Source organism: Colobus angolensis, unplaced genomic scaffold, assembly GCF_000951035.1.
Source record: "Colobus angolensis palliatus isolate OR3802 unplaced genomic scaffold, Cang.pa_1.0 Scaffold7, whole genome shotgun sequence".
NCBI lineage: Eukaryota > Metazoa > Chordata > Mammalia > Primates > Cercopithecidae > Colobus > Colobus angolensis.
The window spans coordinates 24,679,737-24,706,709 of NW_012120709.1; the positions used below are offsets into that span (position 1 = coordinate 24,679,737).

A 26,973-nucleotide genomic window follows, 5' to 3' on the forward strand; every position below is an offset into this window, starting at 1 on the left:
TAGCCAAAGGGTGCAAAGAAGTTTATTGACTATGATGCAGTAAAGACACCAAGAGTTACGATATCTGTGCATATGGCCCAACAGCGCCTACCCTCCTACAAAAAAACAAAAACAGAAAAAGTCAATGACGTGCAGCAGTTAACAGCCCAACAATGGAGTCAAAGGAATGGAGCTGCCTCTTCAGGCAGCAAAGTCTCAAGTTGTGCAATTAAATAATAGTCTTGGTCCACTCCTTGTGGGTCTTCTTATGGTTTCCCTTTAGAACCATAACTGAGTGACTTAGTAGAACATTCATATTCAGGATACGGCCTCCAGAAGTGGTGTTTTGTTTTGTTTTGAACAAAGACGTGCTACCTTCTCTCTTGAAGCACCAGTGCTGGGTTCAGGAGCTACAGAGGACTAAGATGTTCCCCAAGTAGCCTGAAGTAACAAAGTCACATGGAAAACACAAAGCAATTGTTAAGTTCACATTTTGTAATAGAATTAAGAGCCTAATGCATAAAACTTAAGGTCATGTAACCACAAGTAAAAACTTCAGCAGCTAAAGAAAAACTCTGGAAGGCTTTTAACCCCTTCTGAACTAAGTTCCCTTTCTAAATAAGGCTGGTTTCCATGGCTGTGACAAGAGCTCATGGGGTAGCAAAAAGAGAGAGAGAATAGCACCTTAGAAGTTACTCAAACAATAGGTGAAACAAACAAGTAAACAAACAAACAAAAAACACTTTATCTTCCTTTCATCCTTAAAGAAGGCAGGTGTCTGTATACTACTTCGTGATCCTTCAAAGAATAAAAAGCTGTAACCCAAATCTCAACATAAGGGATGAAGAAGGAAAATGATAGCAGCTGATGACTGGGATGTGACCACAAACCCATGAAGTAAACTATATTATCAATGTACTCCCCTTACCACAAAGGACACCATCCAGTCATTTAAAAAGGAAGGGACTAGTTCAAATCATGATTAAGGCTATAAAATAACATGACTGAGTATTCATAGAGCACCAATTACCTCAAGTTTAGACTAGGTGTCAATCTACAAACATAGCACCCTGCATTAATCTTCACAACACACCTGCAAGGACATTACAAGAAGGCCCAGCCAAAACTGGTTCCTCATTTAATGGGATGTGGCTTTCAGTGGGTTCCTGTAACACCATCTCTTTCGCGGAGAAATGAGGACCGACAAAATAGTCCCCCTCACAATTAGGTCTCTATCTTCAAATCTCTGACAGCCCAAATTATTTACTGTTATTGTTCAAGTTGCTTTCCTCTCTCTGTTGAGGTGTCAGAAATGGTCACGTTAGATTGGCCTCAGATAACAACATAAGTTAACAAGCAGCCCCCCAAAGTACCGTGAGGTTTAACCAGTGGAAATGTAAACTGCCGGTCCTGTCTTTGCCTCTTCTACTTCCTCGCATGACCACAGTCAAATCACAATGTCCTTCAGCTAACCAGATTCACTAATCTGTGGACTAGGTTAACAGAAGAGGTCATGCCAAATCTACGGTACAGATCTAACAACCCAAATTTTTAAAATTAGGTCTTTGCAAAAAAAAAAAAAAAATTGAGATAGAGAAAAATGATTTTTAAACTAACATATACAGTCTAAATTGCTGTAATATGGAAACTTCCTGACCAACTAATGAAAAACCATGATAAGGGATCAACCTATTGAAAGAATAGAGACAGGTGAGGGGATAATTTTTGTCTCTCATAATTGAGAAGTAAATCCAATCACTATTACAGAGGACTATTTATATATGCACTATCCATCTTTACTGATATGCTATACATATGCCTTAATGGCTTATAAAAACTCCTACATAAATTAACATTTGAAACAAGTTGTCATAGCAGAATGGAGTAACCTGCTGCAAGGCACTGAGAGAACAGAAAGGATAAGTATGTTATGCACAATCTCACTTCCTCATCTCAAATATTTTGTAAAAACCACTTGCAAATACCATAGTTACTCATAGTTGGTGCATTTTAGAAATCAACAAAGTTTTGAAAGACAATACAAGTGAAAAGATTATTTAACTGCAAAGAACTCCTGAAATACTCCATAAGCCCCCACTAAAAACCTGTAAAGAGTTTTTCTTGCCTCCGACCTGAAAAGTCAAGAAGAAAAGTTGTAGTCATAAGAAAATAAAACAACAGGCCAGGCACAGTGGCTCATGCCTGTAATCCCAACACTTTGGGAGGCCGAGGCGGGCAGATCATGAGGTCAGGGGATTGACACCATCCTGGCCAAAATGGTGAAACCCCGTCTCTACTAAAAATACAAAAATTAGCTGGGTGTGGTGGCGCATGCCTGTAATCCCAGCTACTCGGGAGGCTGAGGCATGAGAATTGCTTGAACCCAGGAGGCAGAGGTTGCAGCGAGCCAAGATCACACCACTGTACTCCAGCCTGGCGACAGAGTGAGACTCTGCCTTAAAAAAAAAAAAAAAGAAAAAGAAAAAGAAAGAAAATAACAAAGACTCCTTGGCCCAAATTGTACCAGCAAGACTAAATAAAATAATTTTTCTACTTCATGATTCCTTTCCTTAACTGTAAATTGATGACATTGTATTTAATACTTTAAAAACCCAGTCAGAGCAAATCAATGACTTGATCCTACCAAAACTCTAAGGAAACTAAGGCTATACACCCTAAATTATCCAAACACAACTGAGGTTGAGGTGATTAAACCAATGAGTATATGCCCTATACTAACTCACAGCTGAAAATGTACATGGAGCAAAAAACAAAGAACACCTATCCCAAGCAAACGTTTTGTCTGGTGACACTTCAGGAAATCATAAGCTCCACTTCATTTAAAAAATTATTTTGGCATCAGCAGTGTGGCAAACATTCAGGATTCTCCTTCAAACAGTTGGAAGAAAACATGTAATACATTCCAGAGCAAAGACAAATCAAAAAGTATCTTTTTGCTCAGGAAAATAATTTCTTCATTCAATTACAGCATAATTTATTGAAAGTGGAGTCATGAGTCTCTTATGAGAGTTCTTGAACAGTTTATAAATACAAGAACATTTCTTCAATAAATAAGTGGTTCCTAAAGTCTTTACTGATGATCTCCAGGATTGTCCATCACTATGGTCTAGGCCAGCTCCACTTCTCTGACAAGCATTAGCTGCCAGTGGAATGGGATGTTTCCTGTTATTAGGTGACTCTTCTTATGTAATACAGACTTTCATCAATATGTCTCTTCATAGTCTGAATCCTGGAGGGAGAAAAACAGTAGGTGTGAAACACAATTCCAGAGTCGGAATTTAGGCAAAGACCACATGTTAGGATCCTCCAGATGGAATCTGGCTTGGGGAGACAACCACAAGTGAAATGCCACTGACTCAATACACCTAAATTCCCCCATGGGGCTTCACGGGACCTCAACATAATTGGTGTCTATTGGGCGAATTTCTGCTTTGAAGCCCTAGTGGTTTCCTTTCCCTTGGTGAATATTTTTTAAAACCTCAACACACAAGAAAGGATGCCTGTCTACAGCATCGTTTCTTAGCAAAACAAGCGTTGGTGGAATCACCCCAGCAATCCTCTCCCCACTCTCTTGCAGAAATGTGCAAAATTGTGGTTAGGAATTTAGACTAGGTGTCAGTCTACCACTTATTTCTACCTCTTGCTGGCTGGCTGTGTGACCTTGGATAAAGTTATTAACTTTTCTAAGCCTCAGTTTCCTCATCTGTAAAATACGGATAATAAAAATACATCTCATAGAACTGTTAAGAGAATTGAATGAGGCAATACATGTAAATTACTTAGCACTACCTGGCACTTCGTAAGCACTCATTCAAGACTAGCTCCTGTTACCATTATTACTATTCATACTCATATTTATTACTTCTAACTTCAAGTGGGCCATTAGCACTATCTGGTATACCACATTTCTCTAGTCTATTCATTCTCCTTGACGACTATTTCATACCCTTCCCTCTTTCCCCAAACTTCTAACACCTCCTCTTCCCATCATTCTCAGCTGATGGCCTTGCTTTCTCCCATCACTGGGACTAAAGAAGCAATCAGTAGGGAATTTCCACAAGCTCTATCACATGTGGCCACTCATCTACATCTGGACCCATCTATTTGGCCTTCCCTATTGTTCTTATACACTCTCCCTGTCTCACTTTATGTAAGGTGAACATCTCCACTTACGCACTAGATCCTGGCATTACCCCAGCAATCCTCTTCTCTCTCTCTTGCAGCATCAATTTTTCCTTCTCTACTACATAATTCCCATCTGCATACAAATGTGCTCAATTTCTCCCATCTTAAAAAGAAAAGCCACTCATGACACTGCCCTCCACATATTGCCTGTCTCTCTGCATCCCTTCACAGCAAAACTCCTTGAAAGAGTTGTTTTAGCCACTGTCCCAATGCATCTTTCTGCAATCTTTCTTGACCCCACCCTAGACAGGTTTTCATTCCCAATATTCCACTGAAGCTCCTTTTGCCAAGGTCACCAATGACTTCCATATTCCAAAATCATCCAATAATCAATTATCAGCTCTCATTTTACTTCACCTGACTCCACAGCAAATGATACAGTTAATCACTCTCAAGATCACTATTTCCTAAAATACTTCTTTTTTTTTTTTTTTTTTTTTTTAGTTTGAACTTGGATTCTTTTAATAGGCTCAAAATGAGTGCCATACAGGGTTTTTATTCACAGGCTTGAATGAGAATTGAAGAAATTCTGACAAGTTTAATACCCATCTGTGATTAAGTCTGGCAAAATACAGGTCATTGAAACAGACATTTTAATTGAGTTTTATAAAACTATACAAATCTTCCAAGCGATCATAAATCAGTTTCTCATTACAGGTACTAAGCAAAAGTCACACAATTACACTTTTAAGATTACAGTGTTTAATGTTTATCAAGATACATTTCTACAGGTAGCAGGATAACAGATGAGTTAATGGGCCTCAGACTACATCCAAGGGAATGTTTATTGGGCGATCCCAATTACACCACAAGCCAGACGACTTCCAGCATTTCCTGTCTTTTTACTTTCTTCATTTCCACCTTTGCCCAAGTCATCTGCTTTTTCATGGACCACCAATGTGCAGCCAATGATGGAATGGTCTCCTGAGAGTGAGATCACAGAATCTTCAAAAGACACATTGGCCACACCATCTTTGCCAGCAGTCACATTGCCCAGGTCTCCAACATGCCTCTCTTCATCCTTTGGCCCACCATGTTGTCTGGATAGAGGATTAAAGTGAGGACCTGCACTGGTACAGCCTTATGTATTATCTCCAAACTGATGAACATGGAATCCATGCAGGCCTTCAGTCAATCCTGTAATGCTTCTCCACACCTTCACTGGTCCATTACTTTCCTTCTGCTCGAAATTGATGGTGCCCTGCACTGGGCTGTCGCCCTTCAACATGCACACGGCCTTCATCGCCATGACTTGCTAGGCCACGCCGGGGTCCTGCTTCCGAGTATTGCGAGACAGACCCCCAACGCTGCAGGAGACTACGCCGCCCTAAAATACTTCTTCACTTGATTCCCAGGATACCAAAATCTCCTGATTTTCTTCCTACCTCACTAGTTAATCTTTCTTAGCCTCTTTACTAATAAGTCCTCTTCATCTTCCCATACTAGAAATCTAGGAGGGCCCAAGCTCCCTCCTCTGACCCCTTTCCTATCTACATTCATTTCCCTGGAGGAAATGTCTCTATCAGTCCCTATCTGCTAATGGCTCCTAAATCTCTATCTTCAGTCTAGACCTCTCTTCTGAACTCCACACCCACAACTGCCTACTCCACACATCCACTTGGAAGTTTAGTAAGTATTTCAAACTTAATATGTCCAAACCCAACTTCTGATCTTCCTCCTAAAATCTGATTCACCCACAGACTTCCACATATTAGCAAATGGTAACTCTATTCTACCAGTTGCTCAAGTTAGAATCTTGGAACTATCCTTGAGTCCTCTCATTTTTTCATATATAAACGCAAAAGCAGTAAATCCTTCTGGCTTTACCTTCAAACTATAATCAGAATACAACCACTCCTCACCACCTCCACCACCACCACCCTGGTTCAAACTACCAGCATCTTCAGCTACCTGGATTAATGCAAATGCCTCCTAATTGGACTCTCTGATTCTGTCATTGTTCATTACCACCCATTCTCAACACAAAAGCCAGAGTAATACTTTTAAAATAGACATCAGTTGATAGTGCTTCTCTTCCCAAACCCTCCAATGGATTCCATTTCATTGAGTAGAAGTCCAGGTCATTACAATCATCTACAAAGTTCTTTAAGATGTAGCTGTTGCGTTACTTCTCTGATGTCAACAAATACTATTCTTTGCCTTGCTGTCTTCATTCCTGCCATACTGCCCTCTTGTTACTCCAAGAACATCCCAGTCATGGCCCCTCCTCAGAGCCTTTGCACCTGTCATTTCTTCTGCCTGAAAGGCTCCTCCACAATAGCCATATGGCTTGCTTCTCTCAGGTGTTTGCTCGAATATCTTCTCACTGAGGTTGTCCCTAACCTATTTAATGTCACACTCCCTATCCAGCCATCCCATCCCCCTTTTCTGCTTTTTTTCTCCATATCATTAAGTACTATCTCATATACTATATATTTTACTTATTTTTTAAAACTTTGTGAGTATTTGTACCCCAATTCAATGGAGTCTTAGAGGATGAGAAAGTTTTCCAGGCAAAGAACATTCAGTTCTCAGAGGGTAGGAATTTTTGTCGGTTTTGTTCACTGCTGGTTCCTAAGCACCTAGAACAGTACACATGGCATGTGACAGATGCTCAACAAATCACTGTTGAATGGATTAATATCTGAAATGTGGATAATAACCATATGAACATTAACTTATTTTGTGTTCTCAAAAATATCCGAGCCTCCAAAGGTTGGTATTAGGTCCTCTGCACTGGCAATACCAACCTTTCTCTCATCGTCCCTTTGATACTTAAGTGCATGAGACAAACAGAAACAAAAAACACTGCAATTAGTCATCAAGCCAAGTGTGAGCTTGGCAATAAGTAAACAGGAGGCAATGACAGGTATGTATCATACGGGATCAGAACTTCTTTATGACCTGTTTTCAACTGCACCACATCAGAGAGTCTTCCCTCCTGCTAGGATCCTAGGACACCCACCCCAGCCTCCTAACTGGACTCTCTGATTCTGTCATTAGTCACAGCGAGTACTAAAAGCAGGAGGGATGACAGCCTTTTGACATTTAAATCAAAACTTGGGCCTTCCGGGGTGGTATTTCTTATTGATAAAAGACATCAAGTTACCTAAAAGGTTATATCTCCCTAACTCCCTGAAAAATACTACGGCTCGGTGGAAAAGTTAAATTCAGGGTTGGGTCCAGCCAGTCGAAGTCTCCTAGTATGAATTCAGTGGCACAGGACACTCCTGTTTTGGGATTTTCTGTCAGTCAGTAGAAACTACTCTACGTGGCCCCCTTCACTAACCTAAGACCACCACTTTCTGCCCATGAGACATGAAACAAATCATGGTTAGAATTGGTAGGGGTCCCCTGAGTCCAAAATGCTTTGGGGGAAGATGCTGGCTCATATCTTGCTTGGACCTAACTGCATATCCTCTGCTGCGTCTGAGGGCATAGGATGGATCCTGTTAGGTAAGCAGGAAAGTGGGACATCAGCAGTAAGCAGAAGGAATGGCATGCACTTACCAGGCACTCAGCGCAACGGACACAGAGCCTCGCCATGCATGCATCTTCCTCCTCCTGATCAGTGCTGTAAAAAGAGGACAAACCACATCTGAATCACCACTATGCTCAATAGAGTAGAGCAGTTAAAAGTACAGGTGTTGAAATGAGACAGGTCTGGTTTTAGATTCCAGCTCTTCCACTCACGAGCTGGGTGACTGGGCAAATTATTTAAGCCCCAGAAGCCTGTTTCCTCATCTGTAAAATGCACATATTGGCCAGGCGCAGTGGTTCATGCCTGTAATCCCAGCACTTTGGGAGGATGAGGTGTGTGGATCAGCTGAAGTCAGGAGCTCGAGACCAGCCTGGCCAACATGACGAAACCCCATCTCTACTAAAAATACAAAAATTAGCTGGGCATTGTGGCACACACCTGTAATTCCACTTACTCAGGAGGCTAAGGTGCGAAATCACTTGAACCCAGAAGGCAGAGGTTGCAGTGAGCTGAGATTACACCACTGTACTCCAGCCTGGGCGATAGAGTGAGTGACACTCCCATCTCAAAAAACAAACAAACAAAAAAATGCACATATCACCACCCACCCTTAAAGCATAGTTGTTAGGAGTAAATAAAAAATAAATACATGTGAAACACATACCATAGTGCCTGGCACATAATAACTGCTCAATAAATAATCACTCATTCAGAAGTGTAGCGAGCACTGACAAAGTCTCAACATTGTGCTAGCCTAGAGGTAAAAAGATAAATAAAACTTGGGGCTGTAAAGAGCTCATGATGGGGGTGAAAGACCTGTTACAACTTAACAAATACGTTATAATGCAGTGTGATAAGTGTTTTAATAGAGTTAAGGTCAAACTGCTGCAGCAGCAAAGAGCGAGGAGTGACTAATTGTTCCCTGAGGACTCAGGGAAACTCAAGAGAAGGGGCTATTTCAGCTGGGTCTTGGAGGATAAGAAAGAGTTTCCAGGCAAACAAGAGAAGGAAGGAGGGCATTACCAGCAAGACAAAAGGCGGGGTCTTAGAGGATGAGAAAGAGTTAGGAAAAATATTTGACCTAAGTATAGTATGTTAGGGCAAATAAATAAGTTCATGGCAGCTGGGACGTGGGGAGATGTCAGGAAACAATGTGACTTAGAGTAAAATCATAAGGGGTTTTGGATACCATGCTTAGAAATAGACATTAGCATTTTTTACCAAGAGTTCTTTGCCTTTTTAGAGCCACAGATTCCTTGGAAAGGGCACAGGATGGTCTCTTATTATTGAATAAATGCACACACACACACACAGAGAATTCTGGACCTTCTCGATGTAAGACTCCCCTCCCCTGACATAGATAATGGAGAACAGGAGTTTTATGTAGATGTTTGTTTTGATTTCCTTTTACTACATTTATTTTTAGGGAATATACTAGATCGCGCCTGCTCACTGGCAGAATAATGTTGTTTTTTTTTTTTTTTTTTTTTTGAAGACGGAGTCTCGCTCTGTCGCCCAGGCTGGAGTGCAGTGGCTGGATCTCAGCTCACTGCAAGCTCCGCCTCCCGGGTTTACGCCATTCTCCTGCCTCAGCCTCCGGAGTAGCTGGGACTACAGGCGCCCGCCACCTCGCCCGGCTAGTTTTTTGTATTTTTCAGTAGAGACGGGGTTTCACTGTGTTAGCCAGGATGGTCTCGATCTCCTGACCTTGTGATCCGCCCGTCTTGGCCTCCCAAAGTGCTGGGATTACAGGCTTGAGCCACCGTGCCCGGCCCAGAATAATGTTTAATAAATCTTTTTGATAACCACAATCTATGTAGCCCCTCACTTCAGAACATATGCTGACCAAGAATAGATCTTGCTTATTCAAATTGCTTTTGCCCTCCACAGCTATTCTTAAAGCCTCTCTCATTGCTCAGGCATTTTCTATCAGGAAACATCATCAGCTCAGTGCCAAATACAAGCAGAAGGAAAAATAATTGACCTGGAATTGAAAGAATGAAACATCAACTTCAGAATTTATTCAGACCATGGCACTGTACAATCTGATTTCCAAAGCAGAAGACTAGGACCATATATCAACTCCCCCATCTCTCTCCAAATTAATATTCACATACTTCACTTCCAACCTTCCTTTTGGCAGCCCTTAGCAGAACTATTCTCTTTGAAAAGAAAGTTCACCAGCAGAACTAAACTCGGTCCAGAAGAAAGGAAGGTGTGGATGTGGGGGTCTGGGTAGGGCGCTAAGGAGGAAACAGGCTTGCTGCCCAGGGCTCCTGCTGGACTTACTCATCTGAAACCTCAATAGACGACTTCTTATAGCCAGACCTGCTCCTCTTCTTCAGCCCAGCAGCCTTCCTCCCCATTCTCACCAGCAGCAGAGCAACCACCACGGCTGAGGGCACAAAGACGAGGATGGAAAGAAGGGCCACAGAGGAAAGCATGGTGCCAAAACCTAGAGGTGGAGAAAGAGAAGGGAAAAGACAGGGACATGCAAATATGCCTCCTGTGACATGAGCAACTAGGTTCTACTTTTGCTCTTATATTTGTTCTGATTCCAAAAGTAATGAATCATTGTGTAAAAGGTAGAAAATACACAAAAGTACAATGAAGAATAAAAATGTACCCACGATCCCACTCCTAGGAAGAAGACTTTGGTATCTACCCACTTAATCGTCTTCCAGGGGTACTGGGTATGGGGTGCATGGGGGGAATATATATTTTTAAGTATGGATCATAAATTACATATTATTTTTAACCTCCTTTTTAACTTATTATATGATAAATAATTAACAATTCCTTCCAGAAGTGATGTGTAATGGCTGCATAGCATTCTATCATATTGAATAATTTATAGAACTAATCCTCTAATGCTGGACATTCAAGTTGTTGCAAATTCTTAGAATCTATGAGTCACATTCGGATGGCCAGGCTTGTACATAAATCTTCATCTTTAGCTCTAATTCCTTAAGATGAAATTTACAATGGAATTACTAGATCAAAGGGCCTAAAGTTTTAAGGCACCTGATTCATACTGCCAAACTGCCTTCCAGCAAAACTGTACCATTTTCTTCTTCTGCCAGGAGTATGAATGTGCTCATCTTTGAAACCTACAAGTTATTCCCTTTAAAAGAAAAGAGGTAAGAAAGTGAGAGAGACAGAAAGCAAGAAAGGGAAAGAGAAGGAAGAAATGAGAGAGGGAGAGAGGAAGGGAAGGAGAAAAGAAGGGAAGTGGGGAAGGAAGAAGGAAGGAAGGGAGGGAGAGAAGGAGCGAAAAAGGGAGGGAGAGAAACTTGAAAAAGACTTGAGAAATGATGATGAATCTATAATGACCCATAATGTGCCTCTAAATCTTTGGCTCAAATCCAGTTAAGGACTAGAATGACCACTTAATCGTCATCAGGGAATAACGTAGAAAAAAAAAATCAGTACTTAATCTACTCTCCTCCTGTTTCACGGTAAAGGGAAACTACTGTTCTTTGCAACGTAAAAGAAAAGCACTACCTCTCATGGTTAGGGGGGTACCCTTTCAAGACACAGGCAAGAACACTATCTCATAACTGGGAGTATGAACATGCTAGGAGAACTGGAATACTTCCATTTCACAAAGATAACAACCCTATATTTGCTCAGGGGTTTTCTATGCATTCCATAAGAACTTTGGTTTTAAAACTTAAAAAAAGGGTAATGGAGAAACTATGACAACATCTGAAGAGAAAATTCAGTTTTTAAAATAAAGATTAAAAATTCACCCCAACATACATATTGGGATGGCAGAAAAATTACTTTGACTCAATGATTTAATGACCCAACTGGCTTACAAAGATAGACAGCTTTGTTTATCATCGAGCTCTCCAGAAAGCACCACCGCAGTCACAGAGCACTGCAGAAGAAGGTTGGTGGCAATGAGCTTACCCCTTTCTGTGACTGTTAGCTCTGTCATGGGAATATTATGGTGCACATCTGGGGGATTCTTCACAGCACAGCTGAATGTCCCATTGTCCTTTATGGTAGGGTTGCTTATACTTATAGATGCATCCCCTTTGTATACATTTCCAACCCAGGAAATCCGATCCCGAAATGTGCCTGCTGTGGTTGGGTACTGGAAAGACTGATAATGAAATATCTAAGAAAGCAACACCACGAGAGAAAAAGTTAACTTGGAAAATGCAATGAAAATATAAACCTCAGTAGGTCCAAAATAAAATACAACTGTATAATGGTGTGGGTTTTTTTTTTTTTTCAGTTGGGCAACTTTTTATGCTTTTTTTTTAACCTCCATCCTATAGGTTCACAAAACTGATCAGAAAAAGGCCCGATGAGAGACTTCTGGGATCCTAATCCTTGAATCGCTTCTAAATTCTCCCTGGAACCCTAAAGTAATAGTTCTCAACCAGAGGCAATTTCACCCTCCAAGAGATATTGGCAATATCTGAAGACATTTTCAATTGTCACAACTGGGGATATGCTACTGGCATCTAGTGGGTAGAAGCCAGGGATGCTAGTAAATATCCTACAATGCGCAGGACAGCAGCCACAATAAAGAATCATCTGGCTCAAAATGTCAACAGGGCCAAAGTTGGGAAACTTGGTTCTAAAGTAGCGTCTCATATTTGAATAGCACTCTACAGTTTGCCAATAATTGCCACACATTTACTCACTTGAGCCTCACAACTACATTGAACTACATGAGGCAGGTATAATTATCCCAAACGTATAAAAAGGAAAACAGGCTGGGCATGGTGGCTCATGCCTGTAATTCCAGCACTTTGGGAGGCCGAGGTGAGCGCATCACTTGAGCTCAGGAGTTCAGGACCAGCCTGGCCAACATGGTGAAACCCCATCTCTACTAAAAATACAAAAATTAGCCGAGTGTGGTGGCATACACCTATAATCCCAGCTGCTTGGGAGGCTGAGACATGAAAATTGCCTGAACCCAGGAGGCAGAGATTGCAGTGAGCCAAGATTGTGCCATTGCACTCCAGCCTGGGCAATGGAGCTAGACTCTGCCTCAAAAAAAAAAAAAAAAAAAAAGGAAAGAAAGGAAGAAAACAAAGCCAAACAAAAGACTAAGTGAGTTGCTCTAAGGTATACAACTAGCAGGTGACAAAAGGGAGATTTTTGCTTATTCTCAAAGGAGGAGGGTGTAATATAATTCAGCCTCTCTCAAGTTATCTACCTTGACAATTAATATAATCCCTAAGTCTAATACGTGATAAGTACTCAATGAATATATGTTGAATTAAAACAATGCTGCCTAGGACTTGATCAGACATTTCATCACCAAAAGTCTAATTATCAGACACTTATCAAAAGCCTTGATTAGACACTTCATCACCAAAAGCCTAATTATACCTGGGGCAGGCCAGGCAGGTATTACAATACAATATGACTTATGCAATATGGCTTATGCAAAATACAGGCTTTCCTCTTTCTTTGTTACTTGGTACCTTCCCATTTAGGAACCTGGGTATTTACACCACTGAATTGCCCAATTTTGAAAGGCAACTTCCCAGAAAAGATGCTGACTCACTTCTTTGTTCATTTGTTCATGCATTTATTCAACAAATATTTGGTGCAGATTTCTTTCTTTTTTTTTTTTTTTTTTGAGACGGAGTCTCGCTCTGTCACCCAGGCTGGAGTGCTGTGGCCGGATCTCAGCTCACTGCAAGCTCCGCCTCCTGGGTTCACGCCATTCTACTGCCTCAGCCTCCCGGGTAGCTGGGACTACAGGTGCCGCCACCTCACCCGGCTAGTTTTTTGTATTTTTTAGTAGAGACGGGGTTTCACCGTGTTAGCCAGGATGGTCTCGATCTCCTGACCTCGCGATCCACCCATCTCGGCCTCCCAAAGTGCTGGGATTACAGGCTTGAGCCACCGCGCCCGGCCTGCTGCAGATTTCTAATGTGCTAGGCATTGTTAAGCAAAAGGATACGGTGGGAGCCACACAGGCATAGTTCCTACTCTCATGGAACTTACATTTAGTGATAAAGACAGATAATGAGAAATAATAACTGTGTTGAACATTTCAAAGGGGGAGGTAAAGAATCCTTACCACTAATTATCAGCATCAGTGTAAAAGAGTTTGGAACTCCTTATTGACAAAACACGGCCCATTGTATATCCTCGAGATTAGTCTAGCTCGTAAATTCAATGTTAAGTTCATGAAACTCATATCCTTGCTTATTGATTAATCTGACACAATCTTGACTGACTCATTCCATGACTGCAACATCATGTTACGTAACTTTAATTCCAACTTGTATGAGTTTGCCGATTTTCTGACCAGTCTCGCAGAGGGCAGCACTAGAAGAGAGCTGCTGTTTCTCATCCAGGAAGCTCCCCATTGCTTGCTCTGTCCTACTTTTGACCAAGGAGGCAGAGCCAAATAAGGCCAGCCCCAGTTTCCTGATCACTCGGAATCAAGTGAACTATTTCAAGTCTGAAAAAAAAGTGGGAGGGGAGCATGAATACAGCCCAGCTTCTTTCACTGGAGTCACCTGCCTAGCCTCAAGCTATGTGGCATTCTACAATGGCTCCTAACACAGAATGCAAAGCTTATTTACACAAAGTCAAAGAGGACATTTTTCCAGTGAAGGAAACGGGATAAATAAATTAACAATACTTAAAAAAATACAATCTTCCATACAGCTATGACATTCACATTCTTGAATAACATCTATCCTGAGCTAAGGATACTGCTGGAAGCTTAAAGAGAAAAAAATTTTATAGCATTTTAATCTTCAGTTAGACACCTACAATGCAACTTGGACCATAAATGTGTTTTATATGTGTGACAAAGGTTTATTGCTTCCAATATTGCAAGACCATCTGTCACCAACATCTGTCACCAACACGAGGTGCCACCATTTCCTTCAAAGGCAGCCATATAAATCAATGCAGATGTTTATACACTGGAAAAAAAGTGTCAAGATAAATCCACAAAGCACAAATATGCAAAGAGATACACCCACTGAGACAACTTAATATGACAGAAAATGAGCAGCCTTAAGAGAAAGGACGTCTGTGACTGGACCCGTAGTATATTTCTATTCAATTGTCCTGAAGGTACTCTTCTCAGTACATTAAATCTGAAAATGAAGCTATGAAGTAATGCAAAAAGAAACAACAAAGAGGAAAAAAAATTAAACCACATTTCCTCTGAGTTTCTGACAGTTTTTTTTCCTGCAGCTTATTTACAGAATTCTTACACAGGGCCCTACATGACCAAATGAATGTCATATAGGATAAAAGTTCATCTATCTCTATTAAAGTAGAAGCCCATCTTCTACTCTGAGATGAGATGGCCTCAGGCATGCCTGTGATGTGCAGTAAAACAATTCCAAACCCGTTGACCAAAGGAACGCTCCAAAAAAGTACACACTTACTGATACTGTGCGGCTGCTGCTGGGAGGGCGATATGTCCAGTCTATGGTAAGCTTGTCAGTGACATCTGAAGTTGACTTGAAAGTGCATTTCAGCTTGATCTTTTCTCCAACATAACCTCGGACATGGGCATCTGCGTGAATCTCCAAGGAAAGGACGATATAAACACCTAATCAAAGCAAACCCAAACACTTAAAATGCATTCATGTGGGTGGAATCTACAGATGTAAGTGAACAATTATTTTTAGAGCCCCCATCAAAAAGCCAGGGCAATAAATATGAATAAATATATTCTCAGGCAAGCCCACAAGGGACAAGGAATTGATAGTTGCATTAATCAAAGATAGTATTTTTCAATCATTTTCTAATCTTAAATCATAACCTAAGGCTTGTGTAAAAATTTAAAATCTGGTCACACCAGCATTTTCCCAGATACAGGCTTGTGGTTCAGTTAACTACAAACAATGGGTCTGCCCATGGCTGGCTAAAAGGCAACATCACCCATCCCCTTCCATCCCCCACAGACACACACACACACACACACACACACACACACACACACACACACACTCTGGGAATATGACAGTTTTTGTGGTCTAAGGGACTTACTCCAAGTATAGCATGGTTGCATCATGAAGCTACCATTGCCTCATCAACAGCAAAATGAGAATAGGAAGTAAGAATGGGAACATTTATTTCGAATACTTTTCTGAAACTGCCCCCAAGGTACTATCTAGTTTTTCCCTTTTTCTTAAAGCTAGCTGAGGAATCACACGTCCATTAAAAGTAAATCATGGGGAAGAAAACAGAATAGGTGAATGCATTCTAGCAAGTAAAAATAAAGTATCATTTTAAAACCCACTAGAGACTTATTTTTCCCAAAACCACTCATGTATGTACCCAAATCTGACACTTTATCTCCCTGAAAAGGGCTGGCACTTTATTCTAACCAGTTCCTTCTGCTTTCAGAGAACAAAAACTTATCTTTCCCTACAGAGCCATATTTTAGGAAATTACATTGCCAGTACTTTGTTCTTCCTGCTTCCTTATCTACCTCGAGAAGCCATGAATCTTCTGGTGGCCAAGACAAACAGAGCAGCAAGATTTCAGAAAAGTGCAAACCCACACGCTGTCCTGAAAATCAGCAGTGCTTCCAGTACAGACAGAACGGTGTAGTGATTGAGCACGCAGGTCACGGCTCCTACGCCAGAGGGTCTGGGTTCAAATCCTGGCACTGTTACCTGCTGGGTCTGCAACCTTAGCAAGTTACCGTACTGCTTCAGTCTCCTCACCCTCATGGGAATGGTGATAATAGTACTTACCTCAGAAGGCCACTGGGAGGATTAAAAGAGTTAAAACACATACCACACTAAGAAGCCTACTCAAACCAGAGTAAGTGCTCAGTGCGTGTTAGACAGTGTCACTGTCATTACTGCCACCTCTTCAGTCCTGCCCACACACTCTCAACCTTTCCTGTCACAGTTATGAGTCATCAGTTCCACTGCCTTTACCTCTGCCAGCTTTGAGTCATTTTTCTTGCTCCTCTCTAGACAATCCAGTCTGTTGACATTCCTTTTAAAAGGAGGAGACCAAAACTGAACCCACTAATAAGAACTCGTAAGAATATGACCCATCCCAAAGATGAAGATTACTTCTGGTATGCCTATGGCACCCTTTCTGACTTTGCCAGGCTAAACCTGTCCTGCCTTCTGTGCCTTTGCAAACGCTGTCCCTCTGCTGGAAAGCTTTTATCCCTCAGTCCCCACTCTCTTAGGCCTGCAATCCTGACCCATCCCTGTAAGAAAATCCTTATTCATCACTCAAGATCTAACTCTAAAAACTGGGAGGTGGAAATGAACGGACAATCTACACTCTCCCCATGTCTATTCCTTTATCCTAAAACATAAGTATAGTATAGAGATTTAAAATACAGATTGAGAATTAGCCAGACGTGTACTTGAGTTCTAGCTCAGCTACTTTCTGGTTATGAGACCTTGATCTCAGTTACCTAACCAGTTCAAGCTTCAATGTCTTCACTTGGTAAATGGGAATAATAACAAGATCTACTTCACTGGATCACTCTGAAGAGCGACCATAATCGAAAAAGATAACTTTTTATTTTGATCATGTTGTTCATTTCACAACATGAAATGCTTGGCACAGCATCTGGAATAAAGACTTTAATAAATGTTGGCTATTATTATTAAAATGAACACCACACATATTCAAAAACGTTCAATAATTTCCTATTGGGCTACAAAATAAAATTCAAACAGTGGCAATCTAGCCCCACACTTCTGTCACTGCATCCCATCTACTTTCCCAATCCCTTCATCATTACTTGAACGTCCTGCCATTTCCCACATGTAGTGTCCTTTCAAGTCACTGAGCCTCTCTTTGAACAGCTCTCTGTCTGAAAGGCTCTCCCCACCTCTAACAATCCTGCCTGGGTTGTTCCCCACCACGCCACATCCCCAACATTCACACACCTTCAAATTCCAGCTCAAATATCGGCACCCTTTGTGGTGCCTTCCAAATTCCCTGATGCGGTTCATCGCCCTTTCTCCTCCTAACACTAGGTACATAATCCTGCACAGGCACAGATGCCATGGATTGCACCTAGTTACAAAGGCTATTCCTCTATCAAATGTTAGCACCTTCAGGGCAAAAATTCAGAGCAAGGGGAGCAGGCAGAGAGACACTGAGAGAAACAGGCGGACAGGTCACCAGAAATTCTAGTATAGGAACAAAGCATGCTTGTAAATCACCCACTTTATTCCTATCACCTTTTTTATAGTACATTCAATACTCTTAACTCCCCTACACTCCTATCTTTCCATTGCACCCTTTCAGGAAAAGCTCAGCTCTAGATGACCACAACTAGACTGGGCTAGTATACCCTGAACAAGAAAAATCACACAACTGGACAATTACCATAAGAAATGTGTTAATGTCACCCACAGCTGAGTCCTCAACGAGGCCTGGCAAACCTTTAACTGACCTTGGTTAGCTTCCCATTCCATGATTCCTCAAGCCCTTGGCATTCTTCCTCAGTCCTCCATGCAACCTCCAAACCCCTCATTCTCAGAAGAAAATGTTACCTCTTACATCGTCATGAAACTTGAGGCCATATAAACGGCCCAGGTACACACATTCCTGCATCTGCTCCCATCCTTACTTCCAACTGAAAGGATGTGGTGTCCCTTTTCCTATGCAAGGCCAGGTCCTCTGCTCTGCCTGGATTCATCCCCTCTATTCCCTGCTTTAGCAGGAAAACCCTCTTTAGGCCGGGCATAGTGGTTCACGCCTATAGTCCCAGCACTTTGGGAGGCCGAGGCAGGCGGATCATATGAGGCCAGGAGTTCAAGAGCAGCCTGGGCAACACAGTGAAACCCTGTCTCTACTAAAAATACAAAAGAAATTAGCCGGACATGGTGGCACACGCTTGTAGTCCCAGCTACTCAGGAAGCTGAGGCAGGAGAATCGCTTGAAACTGGGAGGCAGAGATTGCAGTGAGATGAGATCACACCACTGCACTCCAGCCTGGGTGACTGAGCAAGACTCTGTCTCAAAAAAAAAAAAAAAAAGAAAAAACCCTTTCTACTGCCTTCAACCCCTCCCCTTCAGCCTCTAAATACACAGGTTTCTCCCATCCTTAGAAACAAATAGCAATTTTAAAAAATCTTTTCTTAACACTGTAATATTACTCTAGTTACCAACTACTGCCCTTTCTCTCCCTTCTAAGCCAAGTTTGTGAAAGAGTAGCCTATACATGAGGTCTCCATTTCCTCCTTCCCATTCACTTATGGACTTTATGGTACAACTGAACTCCACTACCACTTGTGGTAAAAGGCATCATATATCTTAAAATTGTAAAATCCGAGGGATAAAAACTCCAGTAGACACTTTTCTATCCTTATTTTACTGGATCCTCTACCAGTGACTAATGAACTTCTCTATCCCAAAGCTTGCATGTCAATTACCTCATTCATTCACTCATTCTTCAAACATACATTTATTGAGCATCTGTTTTGTGCCATCCTCTGGGTTTGGAATTAAATGCAAGCAAAATAAACACACTCCCTTGTATACTTGAAACACAGTAGAAGTTTGATACATTAATTAACTAATCATGAAGACAAATGCATAATTACAAACTCGGATAACTACTATAAAGGAAGGAAAAAGAAAGTGGCTACAGGTACGGCCCCTGTTATGTTGGGGGAGAGGAGAGTGGTTAATGAAAGCTTCCCTGAAAGTTACTCTTGAGCTAAGATCTGAAGGAAGAGGTAACAAGATGAGGAGAGGGAGGGCATTCCAGGCAGAGGACACAGCACATGCAAAGGTCCTGCACCAGGAAGGAGCTTAGTCAGTCAAGGGGCTGAAAAGGAGTGTGACTGCAACACAAAAAATACGACAGGGAGAGAAAATAGAATGAGATGTGGTTGGGAAGTAAACAAAAACCAGACCAGGCAGGACATTAGAGATTTGGGTCCTTATCCTTAGAGTAATAGGAAGCCATGGAAAGTACTTAACTGTGGGACCGAACAAGAAGAGACCTGATGAAATTTGCATTCTTAAAAGATCACTTCAGAGAAGACACTTACTTACAAGGAATCAAGAGTGAATATGGGGAAATTGAGCATGTTGGGAGGCCCAGGCGGGTGGATCACCTGAGGTCAAGAGTTCGAGACCAGCCCAGCCAACATGGTGAAACGCCGTCTCTACCAAAAATGCAAAAATTAGCTAGGTGTGGTGGTGGGAGGTGGAGGTTGCACTGAGCCAAGATCGCACCACTGCACTCCAGCCTGGGTGATAGAGTGAGACTTCCTTCGTCTCTTAAAGAAAAAAAAATTGTGAATGAGTGAATATAGGGAAATTACTGAGGAGGTTACTATGGTAGTCAAGAAAGAAAGAAGGGAAGTTTGAACTAAGTATGGCTGTGGAATATTAGGGAAAGGGAGATATGAAGGATGACTCCCAGGTTTCTGACTTCCTGATGCCATTCACTGAGAAGGGAAGACTAGAAAAGTACTAGGCTTGGCAGGGGAACAGGAGTTTGATTCTGGATGCATTTAAGGTGCCTCTGAGATATCCAAGGGATAATTTATGTCAAGGGAGTGGTTGGTTTAGGGCAAAGGTCAGCAAATTATGGCCCACGAGCTAAATAGAAGCAAATGGATCTAGTAGAAAGGGAACAAACTAAAAATAACCAGCAACTGACCTGACTGCCAGCTCTGGGTGTGACCAGATTGGCCTAAATCAATTATGACATCCAATGGTCTTTTGGTAAACAGCTAAAAAAAATTTACAATGTCTTTTAAAATAAACTTTTATTAGAACACAGCCATGTTCATTTGTTGATGTATTTATCTGTGGCTGCATTTTTTGCAGAATTGAATAGTTGCCACCAGAGACCATGTAGCCCACAAAGTCTAAAATACTCTCTGGCCCTTTACAGAAAATGTTTGTCAACCCTTGGTTTAGAACAAAGAGACATGGATTACAATTTAAAATCAGAATCTCTTTAGTTTCCCTCCAACCAACTCCACCACTGATTGTGTTACACATACACACACACAGGTACTCACTCACTCTCTCTCTGTCTCCCCACATCTCTGACAGTATGTATCAAATATCTAAGGCTGTTATTTTCTTATCCATCCTTTAAACACTGGTGTTCCTTAGAGATCTAGCCTGAATATACAGTCATTCAACATATTCTCCTTGGACAATCCTATTCACTTGTAGATTTAACAACCACTAATAGGATAATGATTTCCCAATCTATATTACTAGCCATGACCTGCCTCTGAGTGTTCAAGTGTTACCGGATATACTCTCTTGAATATCACCACCACACGACCTCAAATCGAATGTAATAAACATTTGTTTGTTGCCAGCTCAACATCCACTTCCCCTGATCTCCTAATAATATCCCTTTTTTTTTTTTTGATACCTACCTTTTCCCACATAGCCTATTATAGCCTATGAGCTAGGAGGAAGATGACACTATCCGTCAGGATCCAGGCAGGAAACGGAAGGCACAATCAGTTGAGGTTGTGAAAAGTGTATGGGCCACTTTTCTTTTTTCTTTTCTTTTCTTTTTTCAAGACAGGGTCTCACTCTATTGCCCAGGCTACAGTGCAGTGGCGAGATCTCAGTTCATTGCAACCTCTGCCTCCCAGGTTCAAGTGATCCCCCACTTCAGCCTCCCAAATAGCTGAGACCACAGGTGTGTGTCACCACACCTGGCTAATTTTTTGTATTTTTGGTAGAGACGGGGTTTCGCCATGGTTGCCTGGGCTGGACTCAAACTCCCGAGCTCAGGCAATCCTCCCACCTCAACCTCCCAAAGTGCTGGGATTACAGGCATGAGCCACCATGCTCAGCCTAGGTCACTTTTCGAAGGGACTTTTCCCAAGGTTAAGGAAGCTGACAACAGCCCAAAGCCTTTACCATCCCCAGGTCTGAAGGGCAAAGGGAGGAAATGGTGTTACTAGATCCTGATAAGAGTGGGAGCTGTGGGCTACCTGACAGTGGCTGTTGTTAGAGGGATACAGGCACTGTGGATCATGGCACCAAGAGAGGGAGGGAGCAGGAAATAAATATCCTGATCTTCTCTCTCCTGCCCTCCGATCTCCTGCCAAAGCCTCCCATTGGCCAAATCTAACTGGAAACCAGAGGAAGAGAGCCTGAATGATGTACTCTATACAGTCAGCTTTCCAAAGAGTAGAGTAGAGCAGAGAATGAGTCTGGTGGGAGGGGAGAAAACTAAAAGTAAACAGTAACTGACTTTACTGCCAGCTGAGGCTGACTCGGATTTACTTAAACCAATCATTATATCTAGTGGTGTACTGGTAAACAGCAAAACATTTTTACAAAAAATAAAAAGCGCCAGATACATAGGGTTGGACAATTTCTGTGGTGCAAACACTCCTATCATGGTCAATTTCAAGCTACACATGTTAAGTCCCCAATGCTGACATAGGAAGAGATGTATTAATATTAATACACCCCAATCATATCCTCCCAATCACAAAGATAGGTTTTGGGTCAATATGTGATCTAAGTTAATCCAATCAAAGTAAGTTTCAGAAAACCTGCTTTGAAAGTTATTTAATGCCCTCCACCCCATGCCTGCCTTGTTTATTTTTTGTTTTTTTTTTTTTGAGATGGGGTCTCGCTATGTTGCCCAGGCTGATCTTGAATTCCTGGGCTCAAGTGATCCTCCCATCTTGGCCTCACAAAGTGCCAAGATTACAGTCATGAGCCACCATGCCCAGTCCTCCATGCCTTGTTTATGCTCCTCTCTACATCTCAAATTTTCTTCACTCCCTATCTCTAACAAACTTATTCCTCTTTCAAGATTTAACTTCACCTCCAGGAAACCTTTCCTTTATTCTCATGCCAGATCAAAGCATCTCTTCTCCATCCTCATGGTTTCTAATGCATTTATTTCTTAGTATCAGACTCCAAAATCATCTATTGACTTATGTCTTCTCCAGTAGATCCTGAGCCCATCAAAACAGAGCCTAGCGTACTGTGGATGTCTAGTAATATTTATTCAACTAGACCAAACCAACAACGGTTTTCTTTTTTTTTTTTTTGAGACAGAGTCTCACTCTGTCCCGCAGGCTGGAGTGCAGTGGCGCAATCCTGGCTCACTGCATCCTCCACCTCCTGGGTTCAAATGATTCTTCTGTATTTTTAGTAGAGACAGGGTTTCACCATATTGGCCAGGATGGTCTCGAACTCCTGACCTCGTGATCCGCCCGCCTCGGCCTGCCAAAGTGCTGGGATTACAAGCATGAGCCACCACGCCCAGCGTACTTTCCTTTTTATAAAACAAAAATTATTACAAAATAAGCATTAAAATTATACATTCTGGTTACTAAATTATAGTAAATTTTGGTTACTAAACCAAATTTTGTTTGCTAAATTATAGTAAGTACACCATCAATAAACCCACCTACCTACCAGTTTTTTCCTTGTTAATATATCTGAATTCCATATTTATTAGCATGATTTTGCCACAAAGTTATCAACATTTAAAGTCACTTTGTTGAAATCTAAATACTGGATATGTGGGATCTTAATTGTATAGTTAAAGAAAAATAAGAAAAGTAATAGTTTATCCATGGATGAACTAAAATTCAGGGCTGGTGAAAAAAAATCAACTCCAAATGATGATAATTTTGTACAGTCCTACATAAAACTCTGAGAACTAGAAGAAATCACTACCTTTTTTCTTTTTCTTGATTTTTTTTTTTTTTTTGGTTCTAATTCACTTGTTTATTTTGGGGAAGGAAGACTTTGGTATGGAGCAAAGAAATATCAAAACTACTTTAAATGGAACAAAACCAACTTTATTCTTTTTCTCCCCCGTACTGGTAGATAAAGCAAACTTTATAAGTGGACTGTTGAAAGAAAAGTGCCTTTTAAAAGTGTTTACTTTCCCAGTGTCTTTCCAAGTTTAAGATACAGAAGCATTTGTTCAAAGGACAGAAAACATCTAAAAGTTTAGGCTCAGGATCAATCTTTACAGACTGATATTTTCAGTTTTTTGTTTGTTTGTTTTTTGAGACAGAGTCTCACTCTGTCACCCAGGCTGGAGTGCAGTGGCCGGATCTCAGCTCACTGCAAGCTCCGCCTCCCGGGTTTACACCATTCTCCTGCCTCAGCCTCCTAAGTAGCTGGGACTACAGGCGCCCACCACCTCGCCCGGCTAGTTTTTTGTATTTTTAGTAGAGACGGGGTTTCACCGTGTTAGCCAGGATGATCACGATCTCCTGACCTCGTGATCCGCCCGTCTCGGCCTCCCAAAGTGCTGGGATTACAGGCTTGAGCCACCGCGCCCGGCCAACCACAAAAGATTTAAAAGACCAAACAAATCGATGAACCTTGAAAACATGCAAAGTGAAAAAAGCCAGTCACCAAAAGCACATATTGTGTAATTCCATTTACTTTATTTATTTATTTATTTTTTTAAGGCAGGGTCTCACTCCATCACTCACACTGGAATGCAGTGGTGCAATCCCAGATCACTGCAACTCCCACCTCCCACGTTCAAGTGATTCTTCTGCTTCAGCCTCCCAAGAATCTGGGATAACAGGGGCATGCCACCACACTCAGCTAATTTTTTTTTTTTTTTTTTTTTTTTGGTAGAGACGGGATTTTACCATGTTGGCCAGGCTGGTCTCAAACTTCTGACCTCAAATGATCCACACACCTTGGCCTCTCAAAGTGCTGGGATTACAGACATTATTCTATTTATATGAAATGTCCAGAATAGGCAAATCAATAGATACAAAAAAATAGACTGGTGGTTGCCAGGGGCAAAGAGAAATGGGGAATGAGATGTGATTTTTAATGGGTATCAGGTTTCTCTTTGGGGTGATGAAAATGTTCTAAAATTGATCATAGTAATGATTGCATAACTGTGAATATACTAAAAACCATTCAGTTATGCCCCTTAAGAGAGTAAATTGTATGGCATGTGAATGATATGATAAACCAGTTGTTTCTTTTTTGTTTTTGTTTTTTGAGACGGAGTTTCGCTCTTGTCACCCAGGCTAGAGTGCAATGGTGAGATCTCAGCTCACTGCAACCTCTGCCTTCTGGGTTCAAGCAATTCTGTCTCGGCCTCCCAAGTAGCTGGGATTGCAGGCACCCGCCACCACACCTAGCTAATTTTTTTTGTATTTTTTAGTAGAGACGGAGTTTCACCATGTTGGTCAGGCTGGTCTTGAACTCCTGACATCAGGTGATTCAGCTGCCTCAGTCTCCCAAAGTGCTGGGATTACAGGCAAGAGCCATACACCCTACCACCAGTTATTTTTTAAAAGGCAAAATATCTATTCCACAAGTACACAGAGATTGTAAAATCAACTTTTAATGTTTCATTGAATTATATGATCTACTGGACTTGACACATGCTCTTCAAAGCAAAATGACATTAGATTTAAGAAAACACCATTTCTAGATTTTTTTTCTCAATAAGACAATATTTCAGTATTTCTTGTGTGTGTGAGTGTGTGAAAGATAGAGAGAGAGAGTGGACTGGGTGTATTAGGAGTGACAGTAGGCCAGCCTAAATACCATATGGCAAAGTAATTTAGCTAAAAAAACTGGAGACTTATGATGACATAGGCAGCTGGGAGGGATCACGGGGTGTGCTGGCAACATGAATATTAGTCACCACTTAAAATAAAAACTTTCCAGCCTTATCTGCTAAGATTTAGGACACCTGAAGTCTTTACGTTATTTATATTTATATAATATTAAATATCTCTTTCAGAAATCCCATTACCCTCAAGGAAATTTTATAAAGCTAGCAATTCACTCTAATGCTAGATATACTAATATTTTATTTCCCAGGAAGACACACATACATAAAATCCAGGAAATAGTTGTACCTTAAAATGAAGGTAATTACGTTGAACTGACATTTATGCAATTTGAAAATTATATGAAAGCAAAACTCACCTAAATTTTAAGATGTGAATGTCAGTGTAAATACCCTACTTCTGATACTACTTAATAGATTAAATTTTAACAGAATTAAATGCTCTTTCTTGTATTAAAAGTTATTAAAATGCTAAAGTAGTTGATTTTCATCAATATGCTTCTCCATAATGAATCACATCACATCTCTTCTGTGACTAACAAATATTTCATTTTACAGACCACAATAATCAGCTACAAAAAATAAAATTACCAACTGTCATGATTTTGTTTCCCAAAACTACTGGGACAAACTACTGAATGCTAGAACTGTCATTTTTCTAATCAGGGTATACAGCGCCCAAACCACAGCAGTCAACCTCATCACAAAATAACACCAGGTGCTCCCAAAGCCAGAGCGCTTTGTGGTTCCATCAAGTATGCCATCACCAAACTACAACGACAGGTCACGCAAGGTGGAAAAGCTCCCAAGGCTCAGACAAGGACTGACAAAATACCAGTTACCCTCAACGGTGTGGTGATGACATCGTCCCAACGTCCCGCTCCCTCCTTCCCTCCCAGAGCTATGCCGGGGCTTTTCGGAGACCCTCCCCACCCGGAACCGGAAAAGCGACCATCTTCCCTAACCCCCCAAGCCGGAAGTGGAGCGTAGCCAGCCGGAGCACTCACCCTGGAAGAACAGGACGCCCAGCAGAGGGAAGAGAGCGTAGCCACGGCCTCCTGCTGCTCCGCTCTGCTGCATCCCGGCAGCTCTCCAGATGCTTGCACACCTTGTTTACAGCTCCCAGTAACGACACAGGTAACGCCGGAAGTGACGTCAGGGCAGGGGGCCGAGAGACAACTTAAATGGCGATCCGAAGTTACCATAGGAACCTGGCTTCTTTCCAGAACCACACCTGGTTTCACTGACCAGCGATTCATTAACTTTCAGGCGGGAGCTAATTGCTCTATTTTGCTTGAAAATGAAGTAGGCTACAGACTTTAAATATTTACAAGTTTGTTTTTGTGGAATTCTGCAGAAGTAAGTAATTTTGATGCTCTGCATATCAGACATCGTTTTTTACGTCTCAAGATTTAGTTGAAGGTTCTCAGAATACACTCCTGTAAATTTAGAGTTCAGAAACACCTGGGAGATCATACAGCATAGATAAATATATATTAGGCGCTTGTAGTGATATGTGCCACAAGCCTCATTGGTTGTTGTCCTTTTTAGGGTAGCTATCACAGCATCCAAAATTAGGGGTTTATTAAATTACTTTTGGCAGTGACAATGATGATCAAATCATTACAGTCTGTATTAGAGGAAAAGGAGAACTGGGATTTGTGTGTCTTTGGTTGGAAAAGTAAGAAAGTTATGTCATCACAGTACTTGAAATAAGATGGCGTCACATACTTCTGAAAAAGAGATGGTACAATAAGTACACTGCTGTAATAATCAGTAAGCCTCTTCCCTG

General features: G+C 41.4%; 1 protein-coding gene and 1 pseudogene across 3 annotated transcripts; both read right to left on the reverse strand.

Annotated features, from left to right (window-relative positions):
• Positions 1–26,335, reverse strand: MPZL3 (myelin protein zero-like 3). Of its 2 annotated transcripts, none has more exons than XM_011926878.1 (6): positions 26,189–26,335; positions 15,055–15,185; positions 11,582–11,792; positions 9,956–10,121; positions 7,696–7,759; positions 1–3,229 (listed from the first exon to the last, which is right to left on the reverse strand). In XM_011926878.1, the coding sequence occupies exons 1-6, from the start codon at positions 26,259–26,261 to the stop codon at positions 3,203–3,205; spliced, it is 672 nt and encodes a 223-aa protein (XP_011782268.1). In that variant the 5' UTR covers positions 26,262–26,335; the 3' UTR covers positions 1–3,202. The 2 variants fall into 2 exon arrangements, with proteins under 2 accessions (XP_011782268.1, XP_011782267.1); XM_011926877.1 differs by having other exon boundaries at positions 15,055–15,221.
• Positions 4,630–5,507, reverse strand: LOC105501088 (annotated as a pseudogene). Its single transcript, XR_001000134.1, has one exon. The product of XR_001000134.1 is annotated as a superoxide dismutase [Cu-Zn] pseudogene (transcript).
• Positions 26,336–26,973: the final 638 nt, after the last annotated feature.